Genomic DNA, 23,775 nt, shown 5'->3' on the forward strand with positions numbered 1-23,775 from the left:
GTGAATTTCATGTTAGGTGAAACTGAATGACAACTTAGAGACAGACGTATGTGCTACCCATTCCTTAAGAAATATGAACAATTCTTAAATCCCATTCAAAGATAATGTCTCCAGATCTTTTCCTGCAGCTGTACATGCCTGAAGAGCCTGGTAGCCTAGATGGTGAAAATCAATCAGGGCCCCTCAAGAATCCCTTCTGAACACCTGAGCCCATTCTTCCTTCATACCCAAGTCCTCTTTGGACCAAGGGGAAAAACTTAGGACTAGCAAAGTTACTTAGAAGAGAGTAGTGAAGTACTTTCAGCTTTGTTCTTGGTGGGTGAATGAGTCAGCTTTGGTTGCTCAAAAGGAAATATCAATCCCTTCCTTGAGATCTAGACGCTACAGCCTGTTTTCTGTTCCCCCTGATGGGAGTTTTACGGAATAACTGTTCAAAATTATAAAAGCTACCGCTTTGCAGAATGGACTTTTTAAAAAATTAGGAGCCTCGGTTGGACTTTTTGCATCTTTTTGATCAGTCATTTCAGCCAGCTTCACAAAGGGAAAAGACACTAGTTTTGTACAGATATGTTATTTGCAACATGCACAAAAACTCAAGGAAAAAAATTATTGTCTTGTCTGGAAGCAAGGAGTCTCAAGGAGCTTCAAGGTGTTTCACGGTTTTGAGGCAACTACAATCAACAAACTAGAAAGTCAGTAAGCCTGTTTCCCATCCACTTATACATTTGATTTCTTGGTTTCCTGTGCCTCAAGTTATTTCTGCCCAAACTGAAGAATAACTTACAAAAAAAAATTGAAAATGCTTAGACATTGGAAGAAGCCATGCCATCTGGATTATTCTGAGATCTGTAGTACAGAAAAGTAACATTCCTCAAGAGTGAAAAGAAAGCCACTCTTTTTACTGGTAATTGATTATCAGAAGCGCTTCACTGAACGTCTGATGGAGAAGCATGAATCAACAGTACTGGACGCTTCCTTGACTGTTGTATCCTGTATTTTTTTTATAGCCACATGGTGGCGGTGTGATGACCCAAAATATTTTACCATAGGTGGCCTCTTGTGGCCCAGGTATCTATCAAAAGGATTTTATTCTGTTTGTTTACTTGCATCATGTTGTTTTCAGACTTTGTTTTCACATAAAAGCGGGCAATTAATGGTAATGGAATCAACTTGAAAGCACATAATTAATTATCGCACTATATATTTTTAAGAGTTATACACACTGCTTAACGTTCAAACATCACTATAGTACCTAAGCTGTTTGAGAAATGAAAGCTTTATTTTGGGGGCTATTTTGGGGGGAAGTGGGGCTAAAATCAGGCTGAACTGTACTTACCTTCAGCCTTTTTTTGAAAGGTGTTGGCTTTCTTAAAACCCGAAGGAAGCCGGGAATTTCATTGTACAGTAACATCTTAAAGAGTTTTACTGAAACTTGTGTTTTAGTGTGAGTGGTATGATGTAAGGATCAGCAGGGAATACACAAAAGGATTGTATTCACAAACCTGAAATAGTGTAGGTTGTAAATCAAAGTGCTCATATTTTCTCATATATTCTAAAGGCTGTGCAAGAATGCTCCATGTTTGTTTTAAAAAGCAACTGGGCTCTTTGAGTATTCATGTTGAATGCTCACAAACCTTAGTACTGTAGTGAGTTTCAGGCATTCAAAAGCTGCCTGCTTTCAGGGGTTTGCGACCCTACATGTAAGGCTGGTTTCAAGGCTTTTAAAAAAGAAAAGAAAAGAAACAAAGCGTGCTGCTTATATACCGCCCCATAGCACTTCAAGCACTCTCTGGGTGGTTTACAAGTTAATTATGCAGGCTACACATTCCCCCCCCCCCGCCCGCCCGCCTGCCCGCCCCACGGGAGTTGGATACTCATTTTATTAACCTTGGAAGGACAGAAGGATGAGCCAACCTTGATTGAACCCCAGGTCATGCAGCAGTTTTGGTTGCAGTACAGCAGTTTAACCACTACGCCGCACGGCTCTTGAGACAGGAAAGTTTTATTTTGGGCACTAAAACTATCTGTTACATCAAGAGGCACTGCTGCCTCTAAAACTGATAAGCAGAGATTAAATCTTTCTCTGTAACATCGAGGACACTTTGCCATTCCATAGTATCAGTGGTCTCTACTGTATTGCTCCCACCTGCACACATACACAAGTGTGAGAATGGTCTGAGCAGAAAGTGAGATCTCTTGATTAGCAACGTGTATAGTTTGGTTCAAAGTTCATTTTGAGGCAGAGTCCAAAGGGTGAGAAAGGGAGGAGACAAAATTGCCTCTCTATTTTAGAACCTAAGCATAAAAAGCAAAATAACAGAAGACTCAAAACAGTGGGAAGGAAGATTATATATATGTATATATATTTAGTTTTTAGTATCACATTTAAGTGACAATTTTGTCTTCCAAATGATATGGAGTTAAAAAAACAACATAATACCGTATACACAGAATGATCAGTGACCAGATGGGAATTCACAAACCATTTAGTATAATTGTTCTTATATTCTCAAATCAACTGAGAAACAATTAAATTATTCATTAACACAATTAAAGTGCAAGCAAATATGGTACCATGTATGGTGACTTTGGCAAAGTGAGCTACCTTTCTAAGCTCTGTGCAAATTTTTTTTGCCACAATTTATAAAGAATTTCAAAAGTATTTTATTTGAAAATGCAAAGGAAAATACTAATTTTTAAAGAAAAAATAAATTCTGGTTAAAAAGAAAATGTGGACCTCCCCTAGAGACGTATAACATTTTTGCAAGCATGGGAAACAAAAAACAAAAACAAAAATGAAACAAATTCAAGAATACGAGTTTAGTCTACCTGCTATTGGAAGGGTATGAATGAGTAGAAAATATCTACTTCCTGTGCAATAGGTTCAAAGTTCAATCCCTATTGTATGTAGGTAGGCTAGGAGACAAAAAAAATCCTGCCTGAAATCCTGGACAGGTGCTGCCAACTGGTGTTGACAGCACTGGGCTACATAGACTAATTCTGTGACACATCATGCAGTACTTGAATTCAATGCATTGCACCACCTCACCAAAGAATTCCAAATCCCTGTCCCTAGATTATAAGCTTGCATAGGACTGAAAGTTAACAATGAGTTTAGTCTCCCTTGGTGGATTCAGTGGAGAGTCAGTCTTGAAAAGGTAGTCATGAGAATGGAACCAATCACCTTGGAAGGTGGTGAGCACTCCAACACTTTCAAGGGAAAATTGGACAGCCATCTGTCAGATATACTTCGATTTGTATTCCTGCATTGAGCAGAGGGTTGGACTCGATGGTCTGAGAAGCCCCTTTCATCTCCATTATTCTATGATTCTATGAAATTTCTACTGACAGATTCATCCAGAGTTGGAATTAAGCACTACTGAATGTTCTCTGAAGTATTGTTGGTATGCAGAATTTTATATTTACAAAATTGCTAATTTTAAAGGAGATGAGTCACATTAATGTTATCAATTAAACATACCCATCCATTAGAATGATGTCTTAATAACGTGTCAGTAAATGGCCTTTTCGATTAATTATCTGAGAACCAGGTCCCCAAGTATTTAACTGAAACTTGTGCATTTGAGAACTGCAAAAAGTTTAACAGCCAGCTTTATAATTAATTGCTAAATCTGGGATTCCATTGAGATTCGGCTTAAAGCCACTAGAGCTCTCTCATAAGGCAGCTCCTTAGTACTGACTTGACTGGAAACTTTGGCTGACTCTTCAGTTGTTTCAGAATGGATGATTAAAGCTTCTGCGCTAAATGAACGGCCTCTGAACCGTGCTAGTGAGGATGATGTTCCGGGTTCTCCATCTGATGCCTTCTCAAAAGTTGTATATTCTTGTTCTTTCCTGTCTAAATGCTTGGCACTACAAAAAGGAGCATATACCTCGGTGGTTTCTTCAAATTGGAGGCAATTGACTTTGTAATACTTCTTCTTCATTTGAAGAACGTCATTGAATCTATGGCCCCAAAGGATTTCTCGGGGCACATATGAACTTCTTGACTGGTGTGACGTTCCTGTTGAATCTCCAGTGTAAACAAACGTAACCAGGATCTCAAAGTTGTCTTTTGCCAGAGCTTTCCTGTCCAGATAATACAACGGGCTATCATGGTTAATTTCATGTACAATGGTCACTGGGGTAGCAAGGATGATCTGGTCATTTACCAGTTTTAAGTCCTTGTATTCCATTGCCATCCTCCCCATTCTGTCTTCTACGTACCGTAAGAGTTGAGCTCTCACTGTGCCTTCTACCATATGGTTAGGCCGGAAGTCGCCTATACGCCACATCAGGCAGAGTTTGCCATCTCGTAAGCCTACTGTAGCATAATAGCTGAAGCGGATGGTCTGGGCTCGCTTTCGGGCAGTTGCCATTTTAGCCAAGGCAGCTCCAATGATGAATGTATCAATGATGCAACCCAAGACTGATTGCAGGACCACCGTCAGGATTGCTGCAGAACACTCTTCTGTGACACAACGCGATCCATAGCCAATGGTGGTTTGAGTTTCAAGAGAAAACAAAAATGCCCCAGTGAAACTATGGACTTTATCGACACAAGGAGTTATCTCTTTGTCGGGGGATAAATCGCCATGGTGGAGGGCAATCAACCAAAAAACCAAGCCAAAGAACAACCAGGAAAGGATGTAGGACAACGAGAAGATCACAAACATATGGCGCCATTGGATGTCCACCAGTGTGGTGAAAATGTCAGTCACGTAGCTCTCCCACTCTCCAAATATGTGCTTGAAGTAAACGTTGCAGCTCCCATCTTTCTGGAGAAACCGCTTTTGCATTCTTTTAAGCCCCACTGAGGTTGTGTCTTCATAACTCTGTGAATGTCTGAGTTTATTTGCCTCCATGCTTATAAGCTTATGGCTGTCACCAAGTTCAGCCATGGTTCTTGAATCTACACAGTGTAATCAGTATAGGAGACACGTTCAAAGACACCAGTCACTGGCTCCCTCTTTTCATTGGTAACCTATAAAAGAAAGCAAAAAAGAAAACACTTGATATTTCGGATTTCTGCCCCATAATAGATTTTAATGATCTCCATTTATATCAGCATTAGATTGGGAGAGAGAGAGAGAGAGAGAGAGAGAGAGCAAGGCAACGGTACCCCCCAATAATAGATTGTAATGACCCCCATTAATATCAGTGTTCAATTAAATGGAAGGAAGAGCAAGGCAATGTCCCCCCCCCCCCCCCCGCCATCACCACCATCTTGCTAACTCCTGTATATAGCAGACTATTTTCAAGCTAAGAATCAGTTTTAACTGTAGTTTTAGGAGAGTTAATCTCTGCTGGCCTATCAAGCCCAAAACCAAAGAAAATAAAGAAGACAAAAACTAAGTGCTATATTTTAATGTGAGCTTTTCTGGATCAATCGTCTTCCATTCAGTGTTTTAGTGTAGTCATTTCAAGCTTCCTGGTTTTATCTTGAAGAGGCAGACACAAAATCATACTGGTTATACACTGATTGCCGATAGCCTTATACTTGACATGGCTAAGAAAGATCTCTGGTACGAGGAGTAAAAAAATGTGCACAATGTCACTGAACATTCTATAAGACATATAAAAAGCAAAAGTAGTTGTATTGGTCTGGTTTTTTTAAAAAAAACACCCACCCCACATGCTGAGAGTTCCCTCCACCCACTAGGCAGCACTGAGCAACTGGACTTCAATTGGCTTTTCACCCAATTTACTTCCCAAAACCAGTCTACAACTTTCTAAATATACAGATGCTCATTTTCCCCTTTACCTGTTCTCTTTACCTGTCTATGAAAGGACACTTTTTCCTAAAGGCTAGAAACCGTTTGGATAACAGCCAGATGTTTCAAGAATAGGGTTCAGGCATTGCTTCTCCATCCCAGAATACCCAGAATACAAAGCAGAAATTGATTCCATAATTTGTTTCCATAATCTCCATCTTGAGCTTGGATTGTTTTAAAACCTGATGATGATAAAAATCTGGTCATCTTTTATCTTTTTTTTTAAAAAAAACCTTCCCTTTTCTCCCTAACCTCTGATTTTTGACCATCCAGTTTGATTGTAAGTTCTGGAGAAAATAAAGCTTGCATGTTATTTATATTTAGTAATACTCTCAGTGGGTCCTAGTTAACCTATTGCTAAAATTGGGCTTTTGAAGCGTCTGCTATATATGGATCTAACTTTCTCTTCTACCTTGGCTTAGCTGTAGGAATCTGTTCCTTGACTGTGGTGGTCAGAGACCAATAAGCGGAAACTAAGATCGGATCTCTCTGTGTTGGTTTGAGTGTTCTTGGGAACCTTAGAGGATCATTTCCTGTCACTCTTCTGGCCCTCAGGCCTTCAGCCTAAGTCTAACTGACAAGGGAATGGAAGCACTTGCTACAGAAGCCTCGGCTTACGAAAGGCACTTCATGAAAGGCTGCAGCTTCTTCTTTGTTTGCATCAGAAGCAACCCAGTGGTGTTTCTGGAATGGATCAGCTGACAGGACGCTGTTGTTGCCCAGGGGACAACCGGATGTGTTTTTTGGCCTCCAGTTTCAAGGTATTAATAGTTTCCTTTCTTTCCAACAAAAAGAAGAAACAGAATTCATGTATGCTGGACCCAAGACTGTTTATAATTTACAAGTGCTGAAAGTGAGACGTTCGGAAGGAAAGCAAAACAAGCAGACTGAAGAACAGGATTTTTTTAAGAAAAACAACAACAACCCAGGATATTCCTCTTAATGACTGATATTTGAAGAATGACTAGCATCCTGGACTAGGACATGTGAGAGCACACAATATGTGAAGGAACAAAGCAACAACACTGAAGCCCTCCAATAACATACCAAAGCCCTGACTCAGCTGTGTTGTTAAACCTTGTTGGAAATCCATCACTAACCACTTGCCTTGGCTTTCTAATACAGCTAAATGATGTGTCTTCTCAGGTGTGGTGTACAGGGTATTCTGACTTCAGGGAAGATGCTGAGCAAAGCCTGCTTGGGTCTGCAATCTCTTGAACCAATGTTCATATGATCTGCCTAAACCAAACAGAGTTTCCATAACATCTGCCATCAGGAAGGTGTGCTGATGACACATAAACTCTTTGTAACACACAGTTTGGGCAAAGAGTGACCTGATCTTCACATGCAACAGAATGTGCTGGTAAAATGGACTTCAGATTTCAGAGAAGACAGTCCATTACCAAGTGATTCCTTTAAACTCCTCTACACATAAAACTAAGACGACAGACCAAAGAAGTCCTGAGCTAGAGCAAGAGCTGAGCAAAATTTTTCAGAATACAGTTTTCCCTCTCTCTCTCTCTCGCTGCCCTGACCCTAGAAAAGCAGCCACTGTGAAAAATCCTCTAAATCTTTCTTCCGTCTTTTGTGCATCTGCTGCCTTTTTTTTTTTTTCTATGATGACCTGGAGGAAACACTCTGGGGCATTATTGGGGATGCAAAATGGTGTCTGGGCTGCCAGGAAAGTTGTGGTTGCCAATGGCACTTGTGAATACACCAAAATGGTAGTAGAAATGGGGAACCTTTGTTAACGCCACTCTGAATGACAAACCCCCAAAAGGAAGACTGTTGGGGGAATTTCTCACATCCATATTAGATGAAACAGTGCCTGCAATTTCTCTCTGCTGAACTGAGAAGAGAATTTTGAAAGGCTTATGTGAGCCCCATTTTCCTTAAATTTTAGATCTCTGTTTGCAGAGAGGGCTGTTGATTAGAGATTGGCATGAACAGTTCAGTCTAGTTTGGTGCTCTGCCCATGCAGGCATTCCATGGGCTTCCCTTCCTCGCCTCTTCAGCGCAATCACCCACTCATGGGCAACGCTATGGGTTCCGTGCCCCAACTCCTCATTTGAGGGGGTACCCTCTGGAGGAGGCAGAGGAGGGAAGCACACATTGCTGGTGGTAAATGGGTGATCACTCAGTGGATGGGGTAGGGAAGAGTGCGATGCCCATAGACCACCTGTATAGGTGCAGCACTGAACCAGGCTGAACTGTGGTTTGTGCCCATCTCTATTGTTGATTATTATCCTCATCTAGCAGGGAGGCATTTAGAAGTCCATATATATTAGCTGTATGCCATTTTTGCACTGAAACACCTCTCTCGCCCCCCTCTCTCCCTCTCCCTCTCCCCCTCTCTCTCCCTCTCTCCCCCTCTCTCTCTTTCTCACACACACACACACACACACACACACACACACACACACACACACACACACACACACACACTTTACACATATTTTAAACATAAAAGTTTCAGGTTACACATTTGTCTCTTCCTCCCACCAGTCCTGTGGCACATTGTGAGAGACTGAGTCTATGAAATGTAGTACATCCCATTTGTGATATGCTCGAAGACCAAAATCCCTCAGGCACACCAAGAATAATGTCAGCCGTGCAGAGACACTTTTCCAAAACACTTGAAAGCCTAGCATACTTTCCTTTTCTTTTTTGGGACAAGAATGAATGTGACATATGGTGTCGTATCCTCAGAATGTGGCCTTCATTAAAAAACACAACATTCATTCTTCCAAAAATACTTCTTGGAACACAGTTATTGGAAATATTCATATGACTTGCTGTAACTGTGGCTTTAAAAACACCCCTTGCTGTTTTCATCCATTGGTCTCTCATGAACCCACATTTTCATAAGCTGCCTTTGAAAAACAAAGAGCAATTGGGAACTGAAGTAATGTTTCAAGGAGCACCACAACAACAGGTATGGAAAGGAACTACTGCCAAAGGCTAGTGGTCTCTCCTGTAAAAGCATGGGGGAGAGGGTACTTGTTATTTTTGAGTTTTGTTGATTAGCTTATACAAGAGGTCATGTAAGAGCTACAAACAAATGTCATGCAGGTGTGAGTCACTGCTCGAAGAAGGAATTGTCTTAGGAGAGCTGAATTCCAGGATTAACCCTTAGCAGATAATTAAATGGAAACAACATCTCAGAACAGGTATTTACACTTGGCTTTAAAAGAAAGACATGGTGGTGCTGGAAGACTAGCAGTCATAAGATCGAATCCACGCGACGGAGTGAGCTCCCATCGCTTGTCCCAGCTCCTGCCAACCTAGCAGTTCGAAAGCATGTAAAAATGTGAGTAGATAAATAGGTACCCCCTCGGTGGGAAGGTAACGGCGTTCCGTGTCTAGTCGCGCTGGCCACGTGACCACGGAAACTGTCGACAGACAAACGATGGCTCCAGAATGAGCACCACGCCCTTGAATCGGACACGACTGGACTAAATGCCAAGGGGAACCTTTACCTTTACCTTAAAAGAAAGAGCTGGCTGGATAGCTCAGTGATTTGGATACCTGACCACAGAGACTGAGGGTTCTCCACTGTGAGTCCTGGGAGAAGGGCCAGTCTGGGTACCCTTGGGCAAGCTGCACAGTCCCAGGGCACCGCCAGAAGAAGGGAATGGGAAACTGCTTTTGAGTGCTCTCTGCATAGAAAGCCCTGTAAAGGTTCACCAGAAGTTGGAATTGTTTTTATGGTATGTAAATAATTAATTTAAAGGAAAGATGTGAAGGGATCTCTATAACTATCAGAGGTGTTGGGGCATCATAAAGAATTGACCCCACTATCCACCTAACACCCAAAACAAATGGTATAAAAAGAAGTGGGCAGCTTATGACCCATGACCCATATGTGTCCCATGAACCTTCTTTCAGTGCTGCTGAATTCTCAGTCATGCCAACAGTTTTCTGCAAACAAAGTCATTAGATGCACTGCACTGCAGAGGTAAATGAGGGAGGGAGCACATGCTTTCTTTTATCTCTGAAATTCCAAGAACCTGGACATTAGAAGGACTGAAGTCTTGTTTCTGTTTGCCCTATGCTTGGGAAGCAGTGAGAAGGGGAAGGTGGTTTTGATGGAATCTAGGAAGCTGGAATTGCCCAGTACGGCTAGGAAGAATTACTATTGGATGGTGCTTTTGTAGCAATTTACAACAGATTGCACACAGAAATGAATGCAATCAGATGATTGCATGCAAGGGAAGCTGTACATGTGAAATCTTGAATCACAGTTGTCACATGGGCTACAGATGCAATGTATTTAGTATCAGCCATTTAAAAATTGTTGTGGCAGACAAAGACACACCTTGCCTAATATTTTCTTTGATCCAGGGAGAATCTCCCCAAGCCCTAAGTGAGCATCTACATTAATTTATTTACTGTGCACTTTGTGTCAATCTGGCATGGATGAAGTTGAATTAAAAACTGGTGACTACACAATGCAAAGCTAAGTGCAGGTATACCTGGGGTGTAATCGTCTCTTTTAAGTGGCAAACCATATTTTGTTTTTAGTTCAGTTGGCAGGGATGGTTTCAATTTTGGTGCACACGGGCATTGCTGTTCTCCACTTTCTGCATTGTGTGAATCTCTTATTTGATACAAAGGGGTGCTCATGGGGCAAGTGCCTGTTGTCTTTAAATAGAGTGGGAAAAGTGTTGAGAAAAAAAATTGTGCTAAGCCACTTAGAAAATTGCCAATGAGCATCTTATCAGATCAAGTGTGTCAGTGGTTAAAGGAAAAATAAAAACTTTGTGTAGTCATCTAGATCAGTGGTCCCCAACCTTTTTAGCCCTGCGGACTGGCTGGGGAAGGCAGGGCACCCCACTGGGTTTATGTGCATGCATGAAGGAGCATGCATGCTCTCATGTGGGCACGCTCATGTACATGAGCAAAGGAGCGAGGGACGCTCAAGCGCATGTGCAAAGGACAGCACAGTGCTCAGGGTGCACTCATGCACATGCACAAAGGGGTGGGTGAGTGGTTACATGGGCGCAGGTGCGCACGCACAGGCACAAATGGGCTGTGCAGGGGGAGTGCATGCAGGGGTAGGGGGAGTTCTGTTTCCACAGTCTGGTCTGGCTCAGGCCACAGACTGGCACTGGGCCACGGACCAGGGGTTGGGGACCTGTGATCTAGATGACTACTGCAGATTGACCAAAGGAAACTATCCGGGACCCATGTGGAGAAAGTGCTGTTCATAGTGGATCCAAGTGTATTTTCCCTGCTGTATAGTTCCACCCTAAGCCAATATCTATGAGCCAAACCACATTACAGATAACTAATCATTACATCTTAATCACATTATAGTTCCAGACATGTGACTTCATTTTAGACCTGAAGACCACAAATTAAAGCAAGCAAATTTGCAAATTATGTGCAACGAAAAATCCCTGTTTCTGTGATCATCCATCTTTCACTACTTGAGGCATTATTTTCTTCTAATGATTGGTTCTCTGTAAATGTATAGTTCCACCCCAAAATTAAGGGGAGGAACATGTTGCCCCAAATTCTAAGGTTCTGGGCTATCATGCCTTTCCTGGAGGAATTTCCGTCGACCCAGGCCAAATGGCACAGAGGAGCAGGCAGCTGCTGGATCCTTAGAGAGAGTGGTAGAATCCTATTTTACAGATGTAAAGAGACCAGAACTTGTCTGAAAAGGTACAGGGTCTTTTCCCAGTTTGAGAAAACAATACACAACAAAGCCATGAGGAAGAAAGGAGATAATTCAGCTCTGTGCCTGGTTGCAAGACAAGCCTTGGAAGTAGAAACCTCCTCTTGAGTAGGTATGCACTTAAAAGGAGGGCCAATCCTGTGAAAACCTGATTTTGGAAAGTTTGTAGTTGAGTTCCTGGGTGCAGCATAGGCTCAGCTACAAAAGATTCAGCAGAAGGCAGAAGAAATTTCTAGGACCATTGTCTGACATTACATGGAATGCTGACATTCCAACCTAGCATCTTAAACCTTTTTCCTTTTATGCCTCCTTTACTTGGGCCTTTGCATATCTCCAATAAGTATTGAGATGGACCCTCCAAAGTAGAAGCAGCTACATCTTGGTAAGTCTCCAGAAACTGGAAGAATATCTGTTGGTTCCTGGCTTTCATTATATGTCAGCCAGATGTTCATAAACATTGCTGCTCTTATGACATCAACTTTTCTTCTAAAGGATAGCAGCCTAGAATAATTTCTGATGTCTCAAAACCTGTTTACATTCACACTAATCTTGCAATATTCAGATCCTTGGACATCACTTGTGGTTGAGGCCGTCTTACTTCAACTAGGAGCTCTCAGGCATTTTGCCTTCTAGTCTTACAAGATCAATCCCTCAGAAAAGAATTACATTACCTGCAGTAAGGATATTGTCCCCATCAAAGGGCCTTTGGAAATATAGAATTATCTGGGACAGTTCACCCAGTCCAGGATGTACTGACCATCAGGGCCCACATATTTAATCAATGTCAGATCTGGTAGTCCCTGACCGTTATTCTCCAACGTCATCTTCACCATTACCTAAGTTCCTTTCTCCCACAACCATGATGCACATACCCTTTCTTATAAATTGGATTGTACCATATCTCGAGAATCAGAGCATCTGCCCATAGTTGTGTGACCACAAATTTTGACCAGAACAAGAAAGCCAGAAGAAAGCCAGATGAAGCAGATTAAACAACAGCAAGTGCAAGCATCATTTACTCGGCCCTCACTTCCAAGAGTTTCCTGACCACTGTCAAAACAGAGTGGAGGCCTCTTCTCGACTAGAGGTATCCTAAAAAGGAGGGCACTCTTGGTGAGGCCTGAGAGTGGGAAGTCTGCAGCTATGTGCAGGTGGAGGCATAGGCCCACTAAGCTCTAAGAGGCTCAGTTGAAGACTGAAGAAATATTGGGATAGCCCCCTGACATTTCTGTGTGGCATCTTGAAACTTCTGCCTGCTATGCCTCCTTGTGAACAACGTAGTTTACACTTCTGTTTTTCTCTTTGGCTTCTTGATTTCATGCTTGCTTGATCTCTTGGCAAGATGACCTTGACACTCATTATGACTACTCTGTTCTCTAGTTGAAATGACACACTTGCTGGACGGATTTATGGCATAACCTGGCTCGTACTTACGCCACTCATTTGCCTTCACCATTTAACAACTTGCTTCAGTTAATATGTCTTTGTCTCATATGATCCCCAGTCACTTGGGCACTGAGAGCTAGAGACCATAATGCTAGGTTCTAAGCAGATGGAGAGAATAATCACAGGGATCTTTCGTATGTTTCACTTGATTTGCCAGTTGCATTCATATCGATAGAGGACAGACTCCGACAAAGTTATTTGTGCACTGATTCTATCTATGTTGGACAATTATAACCCACTCTGTGTTTGCCCTGCTTTAATAGATAGGGTTTCCAGTAATTCTGCACACAGTTGCCTAGTTATTTTGTGTTGTTTCATTTCATGTCTCATCTTTTAATTTAATTTAATTTAATTGTTGCCTTTCTCCCCATAGGGGACCACAGTCAGTTAAAACAACACAATAGTCACAATTAAAAACACAATGTAAAATTAAAAATTAATTACCATGTTTTCCGTGTATACGTTGATACTTTTTCTAAAATAGTTACTGCAAAAATTGAGTGCCATCTAATACATGAAAGTACGCTGAAGCAGCAGCCGGAGACAGAGGTGAAGGGCAGCCACACTCGGCCACCCCTCGCAGCTGCCCATTGACTGCAGCCGCAACTGCCAGATTGCCTCCTCCAGCACCACTCACGGGGCTCATCTCAAACTCATGCCACCGCCTGCCTTGTCCCCTGCCTCAATGGCAGCCACAAGGGGCGGCTGAGCATGGCTACCTCTTCGGCTCCACCTCCTGCTGCTGCTGCCTCCAGTGCCACTCGCGGGCTTCCTTCGGGCAGGGGACAAGGCAGTGTTGTGAGCTTGAGGTGATCCCCATGAGTGGCGATGGAGGAGGTGATCAGGTGGTGGTGGCAGCAGCAGCTGCACTCAGCCGCCCCTTGCGGCTGCCCATTTACTGCAGCTGCGGCCGCCCAATCACCTCCTCCAGCACCACTTGTGGGCTCCCTTCAGGCAAGGGACAAGGCGGCGACGTGAGCTTGGGGTGAGCTCCAGCAGTGGCGCTGGAGGAGCCGATCGGGTGGCTGCAGCTGCAATCAATGGGCAACCGCGAGGGGCGGCCAAGCGCAGCTGCTCCTTCGCCTCCGCCTCCACCTCTGACTGCTGCAAAGGTCAAAACTGGGGGTCATATTATACATTGGGGGGTTCTTATACACAGAAAAATATGGTAAATGTGTAATGGTGTTTAAAAACACATTTAAAACCTTTTAAAAACTTAATTTGCATTATTTGTGTAATGTTGCTTAATTTGCATACATACAAAAGTCATTCTCACCCTCTTGTTGAGAGTACCACAAAAAACCTTAAACTTTTACAAGGTGAGAAGAATAGTTTTGCTGTTCTTCCTTAAGACTGGAGAGGTGGTGTGTGCATGTTTGTGTGTGTGTGTGTTTAATAAATAAATACAAGGTGCTCAAGAATATATAATGAGACTTCCTAGAAACAGTAAGGAAATTGTGATGTGCAACACCAGCCCACCAGCCAGTATAAAGTTTCTAGGAGTAGTTTTTTCAACCATTAAAAAACTGAATTTTCCCACTCAAAGGCAAGTTGCATGTGCTGAGTGCATCTTGTGTGAGGAAAATTCTGCTTTGGAACAAGGAGAGCACTTCCCAACTGCTTTGTTTTTAACGAAGAATGATGGATTTCTGTACTGTCAACCTTTGAAGATTCATTATCAGACTTACCATATAGCCCTTCTCTGCGTTGGATGGGTCCAGGATAGAGATGGGCACAAGCCAGACAAATGCTGAATCGGGGCGGTTCATGGTTCGTGGCTACCCACAAGACTGAAATTCTGGAAAAATGAACTGCGAATTGGTTCATTTCTCTGGTTCATGCCTCAGGGAAGGAGAACCGAATGCCACCGTCCCGTCCCCCCGCCACTGTTGCCTTCCTACCTGGTCCTGCTGCCACCTCCTCTTCTTCCTTCTCCACTGCCACCATTTTCAGGGAGAGTGGTTTGGTTTCCTTTTCAAGAGCCAGACCAGCTGTCTCTGCAAATGTGGATGCCTACCAGCTAAAGATGGCAGCAGAGGAGAAGGAAGAGAAGGAGGCAGCAGGAGCAGGGGTTATTTACTATGGTAAAGTAAGTTACAGTTAGAGTAGCTTTGTTTGAATCAATGGAACTTACGAAGGGGTTGACTTGCCAAATACGTACTGATTCAATAGGTCTACTCTAGTGCAATTTACTACACCAAGTAACAGTATTTGGGGCGTTAAATGAAATCTCTTATTCTATAGAAAACCTGGCTCACCATCCATTACCACTCTGACTTTGATTCAGATACAGTGGAGCCTCGACTAATGAACATCCCGACTTATAATCAGCTCTGGCCGCAAAATTTTGCATCGACTTGCAGCTGGAGCTTCGAATTGCGACCAGAAAAAGGCAGGGGGGAAAGGCGGGGAATTCAAATTTGCTAACTGTTGGTAGGCGGAGAGGCATCTTCTTTGTAGCTCTTTCACCCCTGCAGTTAGAGTGAGTGTGTCATAGGAGGCTTGGGACTGCCTGGTGAAGGAAGGTGCTGCTTTCTGCTTTTTAAAAACTGTTCTGGGTGGGTTTTGCAGAGTGGGTTTGGGCCGGGGGGGTTATGTTTCTGTGCTGTGTTGTTTTGTTTTTTGGTGATTTTTCTGCAGTCCCACTGCCTTCCGATGGGGCTTGCTCCATTGTTTATTTTTGGGTTTGGAGGGGTTTTTTTTTAAGCCCCAGAGACTTCGGGGCTTGCCCTATTGTTTACTGTTTGGTTTTGTTTTGTTTTTAAGCCCCAGCACCTTCGGGGCTTCCTCTATTGTATATTTTTTTTCATTTTTTGTTGTTGTTGTTTTTTGCAGCTGCAGTGCATTCCTATGGGGCTTGCAGTGTTTTCTTTTTCTTTTATTTTTGGAAGTATTTTTTTTCTTCTGGAATGGATTAATCGCATTCCAATGAATTTCAGTAGGAAACGGTGCTTCGACTTATGACCATTTCGAGTTACGTCCATCTTCTGGAACGGATTATAGCCGTAAGTCGAGGCACCACTGTACACTGGAAGGCATTGTAATTGCAATAGGATGTGACACCCGAACTCAGTTCTATGATGAAAACCATGTTGGCTCTTACAGGATTATTTCAGGGCATACTGTGACATTACAGCCCAGTCACCATGGAAAATAGCAAAAATAAATTAGTCAAGAGTTTGGTCATAAAATATGATGAAAACAACACTAAAGCCCCATTTTCCACAATAATTCATTTCTGAGAACCTGATTTTTTTTAAAAAAGGAAAGAAAACATGAGAAATAAGGGCTTTCCCTCCATAAACTCCAAAGCATGCAATGAATTCCACTCAAGCCCTGGTTTAGTAGTCACATCACACTTTCCCATTACCCACCAGTGAAGGTTTGCAATGAGTTTATTATTATTATTATTATTTTATGCTTTCCCGGTGAAGTTGTGTAACCTTGGAAGGCCCTCTGTTCCGAGATGGAGAAGTGCAAAGTGCTGGAAAAAGTTTGGGCTGTGAAATGTTTTGGAATCACTTCCTCCACAATTTACTCTATTGTTGTTCCTTTTGAAGAAAAAAGGATTTGTTTCAGCCAGCCAAATTCTAAAAGAAGGGTTCTCTTTGCTTGGCTATATGTGAATGTGATTTTCTCACTTGCTCTCTGAAACCAAAGGCTGCAGTCCAAAGGGTTAAAGGCATTTTTTTGCATTTTCTGCACTGACCCCTCTTTGCTTGCATACGGGCTTCTCCTTTCCCATGGAGATCAGTACCTATAGTACTTATGTTATAAAGGGGCTCCTGTTTCTCAGGATAGACCCAGTGAATTCAGATGCCTGGAATTTTTTACCCAATCCATTCAAACTGTGTTTTAAGAGAGAGATAAAAGAGCCCAGTCTTTTATTGATATAACAGCAACCTTAAAATAACAGGTTTCCAACTTCACCCTTTGAAGAGGTAAAATACCTCTTTTCAAACAGGCATCTGGGATCATGGGTCTGGAAGATATGGTGCTTCGTGCATTATGGATTAAACGGATTCTATATGCTTATGGTTCTTTATTTTTAATTAGGCTATCACTATATTTCACTGATTTCCAGTAAGGTATATTAGATAGAGTGATGGACTAGGGCTCTGGGGAACTCTCCCGCTCAGCCATGGAAACTCGCTGGGGGGGTAGAATTGGTAAAACCATTCCTGGAATATCTCACTTACCTTGAAAGCCCTATTAAGGTTACTATAAGTCAGTTCTGACATCACGGCACAGAACCACACACACATTGCTCTATACCACCTTGAGCTTACTGGGAGCTGAAGTGCACAGTTCTGAATAAATACAATGGGCTAATAAATTGTACAAGAAACTAGCCAGCTCCCTCTCCTTGTCTTGGGTGAAATCAAAATAATAGGCCAGAAAACATCCTGAGAATCCAGAAGCCCTAGTGTGTGTTCTGTAGTGGAGATCTCTCCATAGCCGCGGTGTTATACTACTGAGTTCACTCATTATTATCACTGCAAGCAGGCTGCACATTCAGTACATACTGTAACATCAGAAGGGCTCACAAGAGAACCACCATGGATAGACCTGTGGTGGTGGTGTTTTTTCAGGACCTAACTCACACTATCACAGAAATCTCTCCTGAGAAAATATGTTGGTTGATGACTAAAAAGCAGGGGGCCAGGAGAGAGAGAAATTAGCATAATGATTTTAGGAAAAAGTAGTGTCTTATACACAGAAAAATAAGGTACCGTATTTTTCGCACCATAAGACGCACTTTTTCCCCACAAAACAGGGGGGTGGAAAGTCTGTGCATCTTATGGAGCGAAGAAAACAGATTATATTTTCCTGTTTTCTTCTCCTAAAAAATTGGTGCGTCTTATGGAAAGGTGCGTCCTATGGAGCGAAAAATACGGTGCCTTTTGTGAAAGATTTGCAGAAATGTGCACAAGAAATTGTATTTTGCTTAAATACTTTGTTTTTCATACAAACTGCACGGTTTTCTGAACCATGTGCTTGGGCAATTTTTAAAATTTCATTTTTTTATTGCTTAATTGCTGCTAACTTGTGCAAGAGTGAGAAATGTTGCAGTGGCTGAGCTTTTTCCCCTAAATGCAGTGCCTCAACATATTAAATATTAAAAGATTTAGGAATACCCTTGAAGGAATGCTTGAGAGACAAACACTTGAGTGAATAAGCATCATCCACCAATCATCTTTGGAAGAGGATTACCCTTTGTCTTCCATGTCCACAACCCCTCTTTTTAACTTGTTGCTTTACCCAAACTTTCTCATCGACCAAGTTTGTCTTCATAATTGATCTTAGATTTCCTCCCTCAAAGTCAACTGTTTCCACTAGAACTTGAAAATGTACTTTTAAAAAACGAATTAGCTACAACATAGGGCCTCCAGGAAAGTCTGTCAAAACTACAGTTCTGAAGAAGTAGTTATGTTTTCCCAAAAAAAGACTAAAATGATTAGCTCTTTAGCCCCTTTAAAAAAAAAAGTCTGAACATTAAAAGCTGCTGGCTTATGTTTCAAAACAGACTCTCCTTCTATAGTCCTGCCGATAGCTCAGCATTTGTAACGCTGAATGAAGGAACAGCAGACGCCAGTATTAGAACCACAAGATATTCTTCCTCAATTACTCAGTGAGAACACAGCCCCCTGAAAATAATCTTTTAGAAGTTGTACCACATGAGGACTGAACTGGACTGAATTGCCTTCAGTTAGGTTACAGTTGTAATGGAGCTTAGTTCTCATCTATTAGAGGGAAAAAGAGTTTAAGACTAACTGTTTATTTCTTACAGCTTACTTCGAGGTGGTTACTTCTACCTGCTGCACAAATTAGCTGCCTTGCTATATAAGATGCATTGCATTCCGGTTCATGCCAGTCCTCGCCTTGAGCATAGATGCCCATCTCTGAAGAAATTAGTGCCACTGTTGCCCACGAATAAAGTCACAATAACTTAGACGATCTGCCATTAATGCTGTGGAGACCACGGATGGAAACAATCTGCCATTAATAGCACTGTCACCACTTTAAAACATGGTGGCTCTAAGTATGTGGACAACCACAACCACATGGTTGTAAAAAACATTTCAACACCCCTTTTTTCTTTTTTGCAATAACCCTTCCTTCAGATGCCACTGGCGCCAACACTCAGCTTTGATCCAGTGGCCTGTGAATTTCACTGGATGACCTCAAATCCTGGCACCGTGCAGGAAAGAGAAGAGTGTCTCTCTACTCATTGTCTGCACGCCATTCCAAAAACTGAAAGACTTCTGACATGCCCACAACTTGCTGTCCTTTTTCTGAACTGAAGTCCCCAGTTTAGTGTCACTTTCACATAGGGAAGGAAATCTTTTTCCTTTCCCAGGTTTTTGGTGTCTTATCTGACATGGCTAAAAAAATATATGTTGAAATGGAGGCTATCCTACTTTGGGCACATCATGAGAAGACAGCATTCTCTGGAAAAGACAGTCATGGCAGGAAAGGTAGAAGGCGGCAGGAAAGGAGGAAGACTGAGTGCAAGAAGGATTGACTCCTTAAAGGAAGGAACAGACTTGAACTTGCAAGAGCTGAGCAGGGCTGTTGAGAACAAGAGGTTTTGGAGATTGCTTATTCATAGGGTTGCCATGTCAGGGGGTGACTTGATGGCACACAGCAGCAGCAGAAACAATATGACAGAGTGTATGGAATTGCCCGCAATATATCATGTGTTTAAACATTGATGTTACATCTGTGAGTTACAGCCCCTTTCCAGAACTATTTTCCATTTTTCACTGCTGAGGGGAAACCTCAATGAGCAGATGATTTCTTAACCCAAAAGTCTTTTTCTCTCCGGCAATCATAGTCACTGCCCAGTGTGGTTTAGTAGAGAGAATGATGGACTACCACTCAGGAGGAGGCTTGATTTTGAATCCCTGCTCGACCATGAAAACTCAAAATGTGTGTGGGTCAAACTGTTCCTTCTAATATTTCACTTGTGTTGATTACAGTTGCCATCAGTAAGTTTTGACTTGGCAGCCCATCACAACACAACATTTCAGTATGTCTTAGGAATCCAAGCCCCACAGATAATGCAGAATCTGCTTCCTGTAGGTAGAATAGCTCTGCCATTTTCCAAAGCTCCTACACAAAGTAACAGCAGGGTTCTAACAATTATCCCTAACCACCATACATTTCTCTAACTTCCTTTTATTAGGGGTGATTCAATCATAATCCTATAGATGATATCGTTGCTCTATTGGCTTCTTAGCCAAGGATACACAAATTATGTAGATAAAATAGCATAAAACATGCTTTACACCACGTCCTTCAGATTATACGCCTTAATTCATATGCTTTCCCTTTTTTGAATATAGATCATCTTCATTGTTCTCCTCTCTATATATCTGTGTATGCAGGGCAAAAAGACCACTGTTTTGAATCCATAACAATGGCAGCCTCAATAGCAGGTGGAAGATCTTGGGAGGAAGGGATCAGAAAATGAAGTTTCCCCTCTGTTTTTGAAAGTTTGCTTTATTCTCTGCTTTTAAAAGAGATCAAAGTGAAATACAGTAGTTTAAATTCGTAAATCTAAATTTGCCTGGAACGAGCAAGAATTCATGTTTGGTGGGAGGAAAATACTACTTGGATCACTGTCTCAATAAAGCGAGATGGCTTAGTATGTCAATATAAAAGTGTTTATTAAACATTTGAAAGGCAGACATAAATAGCACAGAGCAGGAGGCTGTTATGCAGACTTGAATGTCATGCAACGGTTCTGTCATCCACACTGGAACAGCTTACAATGACATTTAATTCATCTAACTGAAAGCAGATCTTGCAATAAAAAAGAAAGGGAAGTACTTGGTCCCTGCGAGTTGACAGAAGGACAGAAGTATTTGTCTGGAGCTAGTTCCTTTGGAGGAGGAGAGGTGCATGCCTTCCAAAGTTGTAAGGGTTTAGTTACCCGATTTGACCTCCTCATTCAGATGGAAGATGCAAGTGGAGTTACTAAGACTGTCTGAAGAGCACAATGCTGATTAGCAGTGCAACAAACATAAGAGCATTCACACAAAAGTAGGTTCCACTGAATAAAATCCAGCAAGGATGAGCAGCAACTTTCGTGGGCCCAACATGGGAATTTTCTGGCCTCAGGACTCTTCCAGGGCTGTACATGCAGCCAAAACTGCCAGCAAACCAACCAAAGACGCCAAAAGTGTCTAGATGTCCACATCCATTTTTGGAGGGGGAAAATGGTATTTGGGAATGATATGTCATGCAAGAAGCATTGTGACCTATTTAAACACTGAATCCTGGAGGCTTTCAGGGGCCACAATTTACCTCCCTCCCAAAACATACAAAGGGACCTGAATCCCCAATAAGCAGGCCTAGAATTGTAGCCCAGTTTCATTTGAGAAGTACTGGTGTTATCTAAAATATGCATCCATTAAATATTTAGGGATCTCCTCAGTTTTAATTGGATATAATAGATCATCAAGTCTTTCTGTATTGGAAGTTACCCTAATTAGAGTCTGTGTTGTTTCTTCCAAGGAGCTCAGGGAATATTGTTGGGTTTTTCCAAAAATGTTTTCTTTCTCTCCACTCCATTTTTTTCTTCTTCGATCCATGTACGTAGCCTATTGTTAGAAGACTCTACCCTGTTTCCCTGAAAATAAGACCTAACCTGAAAAAAAGCCCTTGTATGATTTTTCAGGATGCTCATAATATAAGCCCTACCCCCAAAATAAGCCCCAGTTAAGTAAAACCCTGCCCTCCACCATTGTGCAGCCACCAGAAGAAGATGACATGACTGTATTTGAATAAAAGTAGATGGTTATGCATCAAAAAAATTAAGCATCTCCTGAAAATAAGGCCTAATGTGTTTTTTGGAGCAAAAATTAATATAAGACCCTGTCTTGTTTTCGGGAAAACATGGTAGCTTCCCTTGCAAGTGACTACAGGTGTGGTAGTGTCTTTCTGTACACAGAAAGCATCTAAAACAACCAAACATGACCCATAATCCCTTGCAATTCTCACAGAGAGGAAAATGGCTGCCTGAGTCTAATCCATTAGCTTAAGAAATTGGAAACACCTGTCAGGACACAGATTTCTTGATGAAGGTTCCCAGATGTCTAGCTAGGAGAATTCCTTCAGACTACTGGGGCTGTACTCCACAAATTCCCCAAATCCTTAAAAAAAGTTTCACAGTTGCTAACATCCATTTTTCCTTGGAACAGAGTAGGAAAAAACTAGAAAACAATTGCCATGGGAGCAAAGTCTTATTTGGGAGGAGAGGAAAACTAACCCAGTTGACTTCAAGTCTCAATTTTCTCCATCAACTGCACAGATACTACCAGTCTTCTGTTAGGGAGATATATATTATTTCTTATTGATAATCACTTATGCAGTACTTGGAGACAGAAGAACTTCTCGCCCCTTCCCCCAAATATAGTTTTCTCTCGTCTATGTGACTTACATCCACCCAACATGCCAACCGTAGACCTCACCAACTCTTAGCCTAATGAAGAGTCCATGTGGATACTAGTAGTGAGTACTACTATCACTTATGTCTCACTGTTTGAATTTCCTACTTTTTCATGTGAAATCTTCACCATAAATATTCAATTGTTTTTAAAATGTCCAAGATTTTTTGTTTCTGCATCCTCATGACCTGTAATATGGTGGCTGGGGAAGGGCAGAAGTAAAAAAAAAAGCTGGGATGTTGCCGTAGTCCCTCTGTGCCGAAATAATGGTGAAGCAAAAGTGTGAGTAAGCTCAACACATACAACACAGAAAAAAACTGTACACGCCCATTAATCTCTCAGGTAAACTAATGTTGCCATGCCTGCTTTGCTTGAGCTGATTTTCTCTTCAAAAACTTATGTGAGGAGGCTGTTTGGTGTCAGAAATCCTGAGATAATGTTTACTGAAAACAAAATGGCAAAATATTTCCATTTCTGGAGGAATGTCTCTCAATTAATTTAAAGCAAACCTGGTTTTTAAAAACTTTTAAAAGAAAAGCTGTCTTTTCAGTCTGTTTTTGTGACCTTTCTCTCTAAATATGTATGCCTCGTTCCAAATATGTATGCCTCACTCCTCACAGTGTTTCATTTCATTGAGCTCCTGCTGGCTAGCCCAGGGGTCCTCAACCCCGAATCCGCGGCCCCGTGGCAATCCGTGAGCTTGCAAAAATACCTAACACAAAGACTTGTTGCCCAAACCCATCCAAATATGACAATGAGCAAGAGCAGATTGTCTTTTACAACTATGCTAAATGTGGTGCTGATGCAAAGTCCAGTTTCAAAGTTAAATATTTTTTGAATGGGCTGTCCCCATTTATAGCATTGCCTTGTTCAACATTGATTTACTCTGTGCTATTCCTTTAGATTTCTAATGCATAAATTTATAGATTTCCATCAATAAATTCACATTTTAATCTATTTATACTTTGATCCATTTACAAGCTTAGACAATTTGAGCTTTCTTATCCCAAGGTATATCATGGGTTACAAATCTGCTTCTGGAATACAGAAAACTCAAGTTCACACTTCCAGCCCTTACTGGCAAAGAATAGTTGTGTCTTTAAATAAGACATGATGTAATCTAGAAGTATACTCAATAATAGGCAAGTGGCAGATCACCAACAATGGCAGGATCAGGTTAGGCTGCTTTCTGAAAACGCAGCCCAAGCCCATCAGTATTTTTAATTAACAGGGTGGCTTGTGTCTCTTTAAACAACAATGCTTCCTTTATCAGTGGCAGATGGAAATAGTGGCTAAGGAGCATTTGTTTTATAACAGGATTGTTTAACCAAAAGCCCTAATCTGCTGTACCAAGTTTTGTATTATGGTACAAGTTAGATAATGCATACAATATAGATTATTTATCTAGAATGGCTAT

The 23,775-nt window shown here is 41.7% G+C and overlaps 1 protein-coding gene across 4 annotated transcripts in view; it reads right to left on the reverse strand.

Moving 5' to 3' along the window:
- Window positions 1–2,341: 2,341 nt before the first annotated feature.
- Window positions 2,342–23,775, reverse strand: part of KCNJ16 (potassium inwardly rectifying channel subfamily J member 16) — a 74,512-nt gene continuing 53,078 nt past the window's right edge. For 3 of the 4 annotated variants that reach the window (XM_020791313.3, XM_072990768.2, XM_020791312.3), the window contains one exon: window positions 2,342–4,984. In XM_020791313.3, the coding sequence (XP_020646972.2) occupies window positions 3,627–4,901 (1,275 nt within the window). In that variant the 5' untranslated portion in view covers window positions 4,902–4,984 and the 3' untranslated portion in view covers window positions 2,342–3,626. Of the gene's footprint in view, window positions 4,985–5,777; window positions 10,613–23,775 lie in introns of those variants that run through there. The other variant, XM_072990769.2, reaches the window with a different exon arrangement.

The sequence above is a fragment of the Pogona vitticeps genome, chromosome 2, assembly GCF_051106095.1.
Source record: "Pogona vitticeps strain Pit_001003342236 chromosome 2, PviZW2.1, whole genome shotgun sequence".
NCBI lineage: Eukaryota > Metazoa > Chordata > Lepidosauria > Squamata > Agamidae > Pogona > Pogona vitticeps.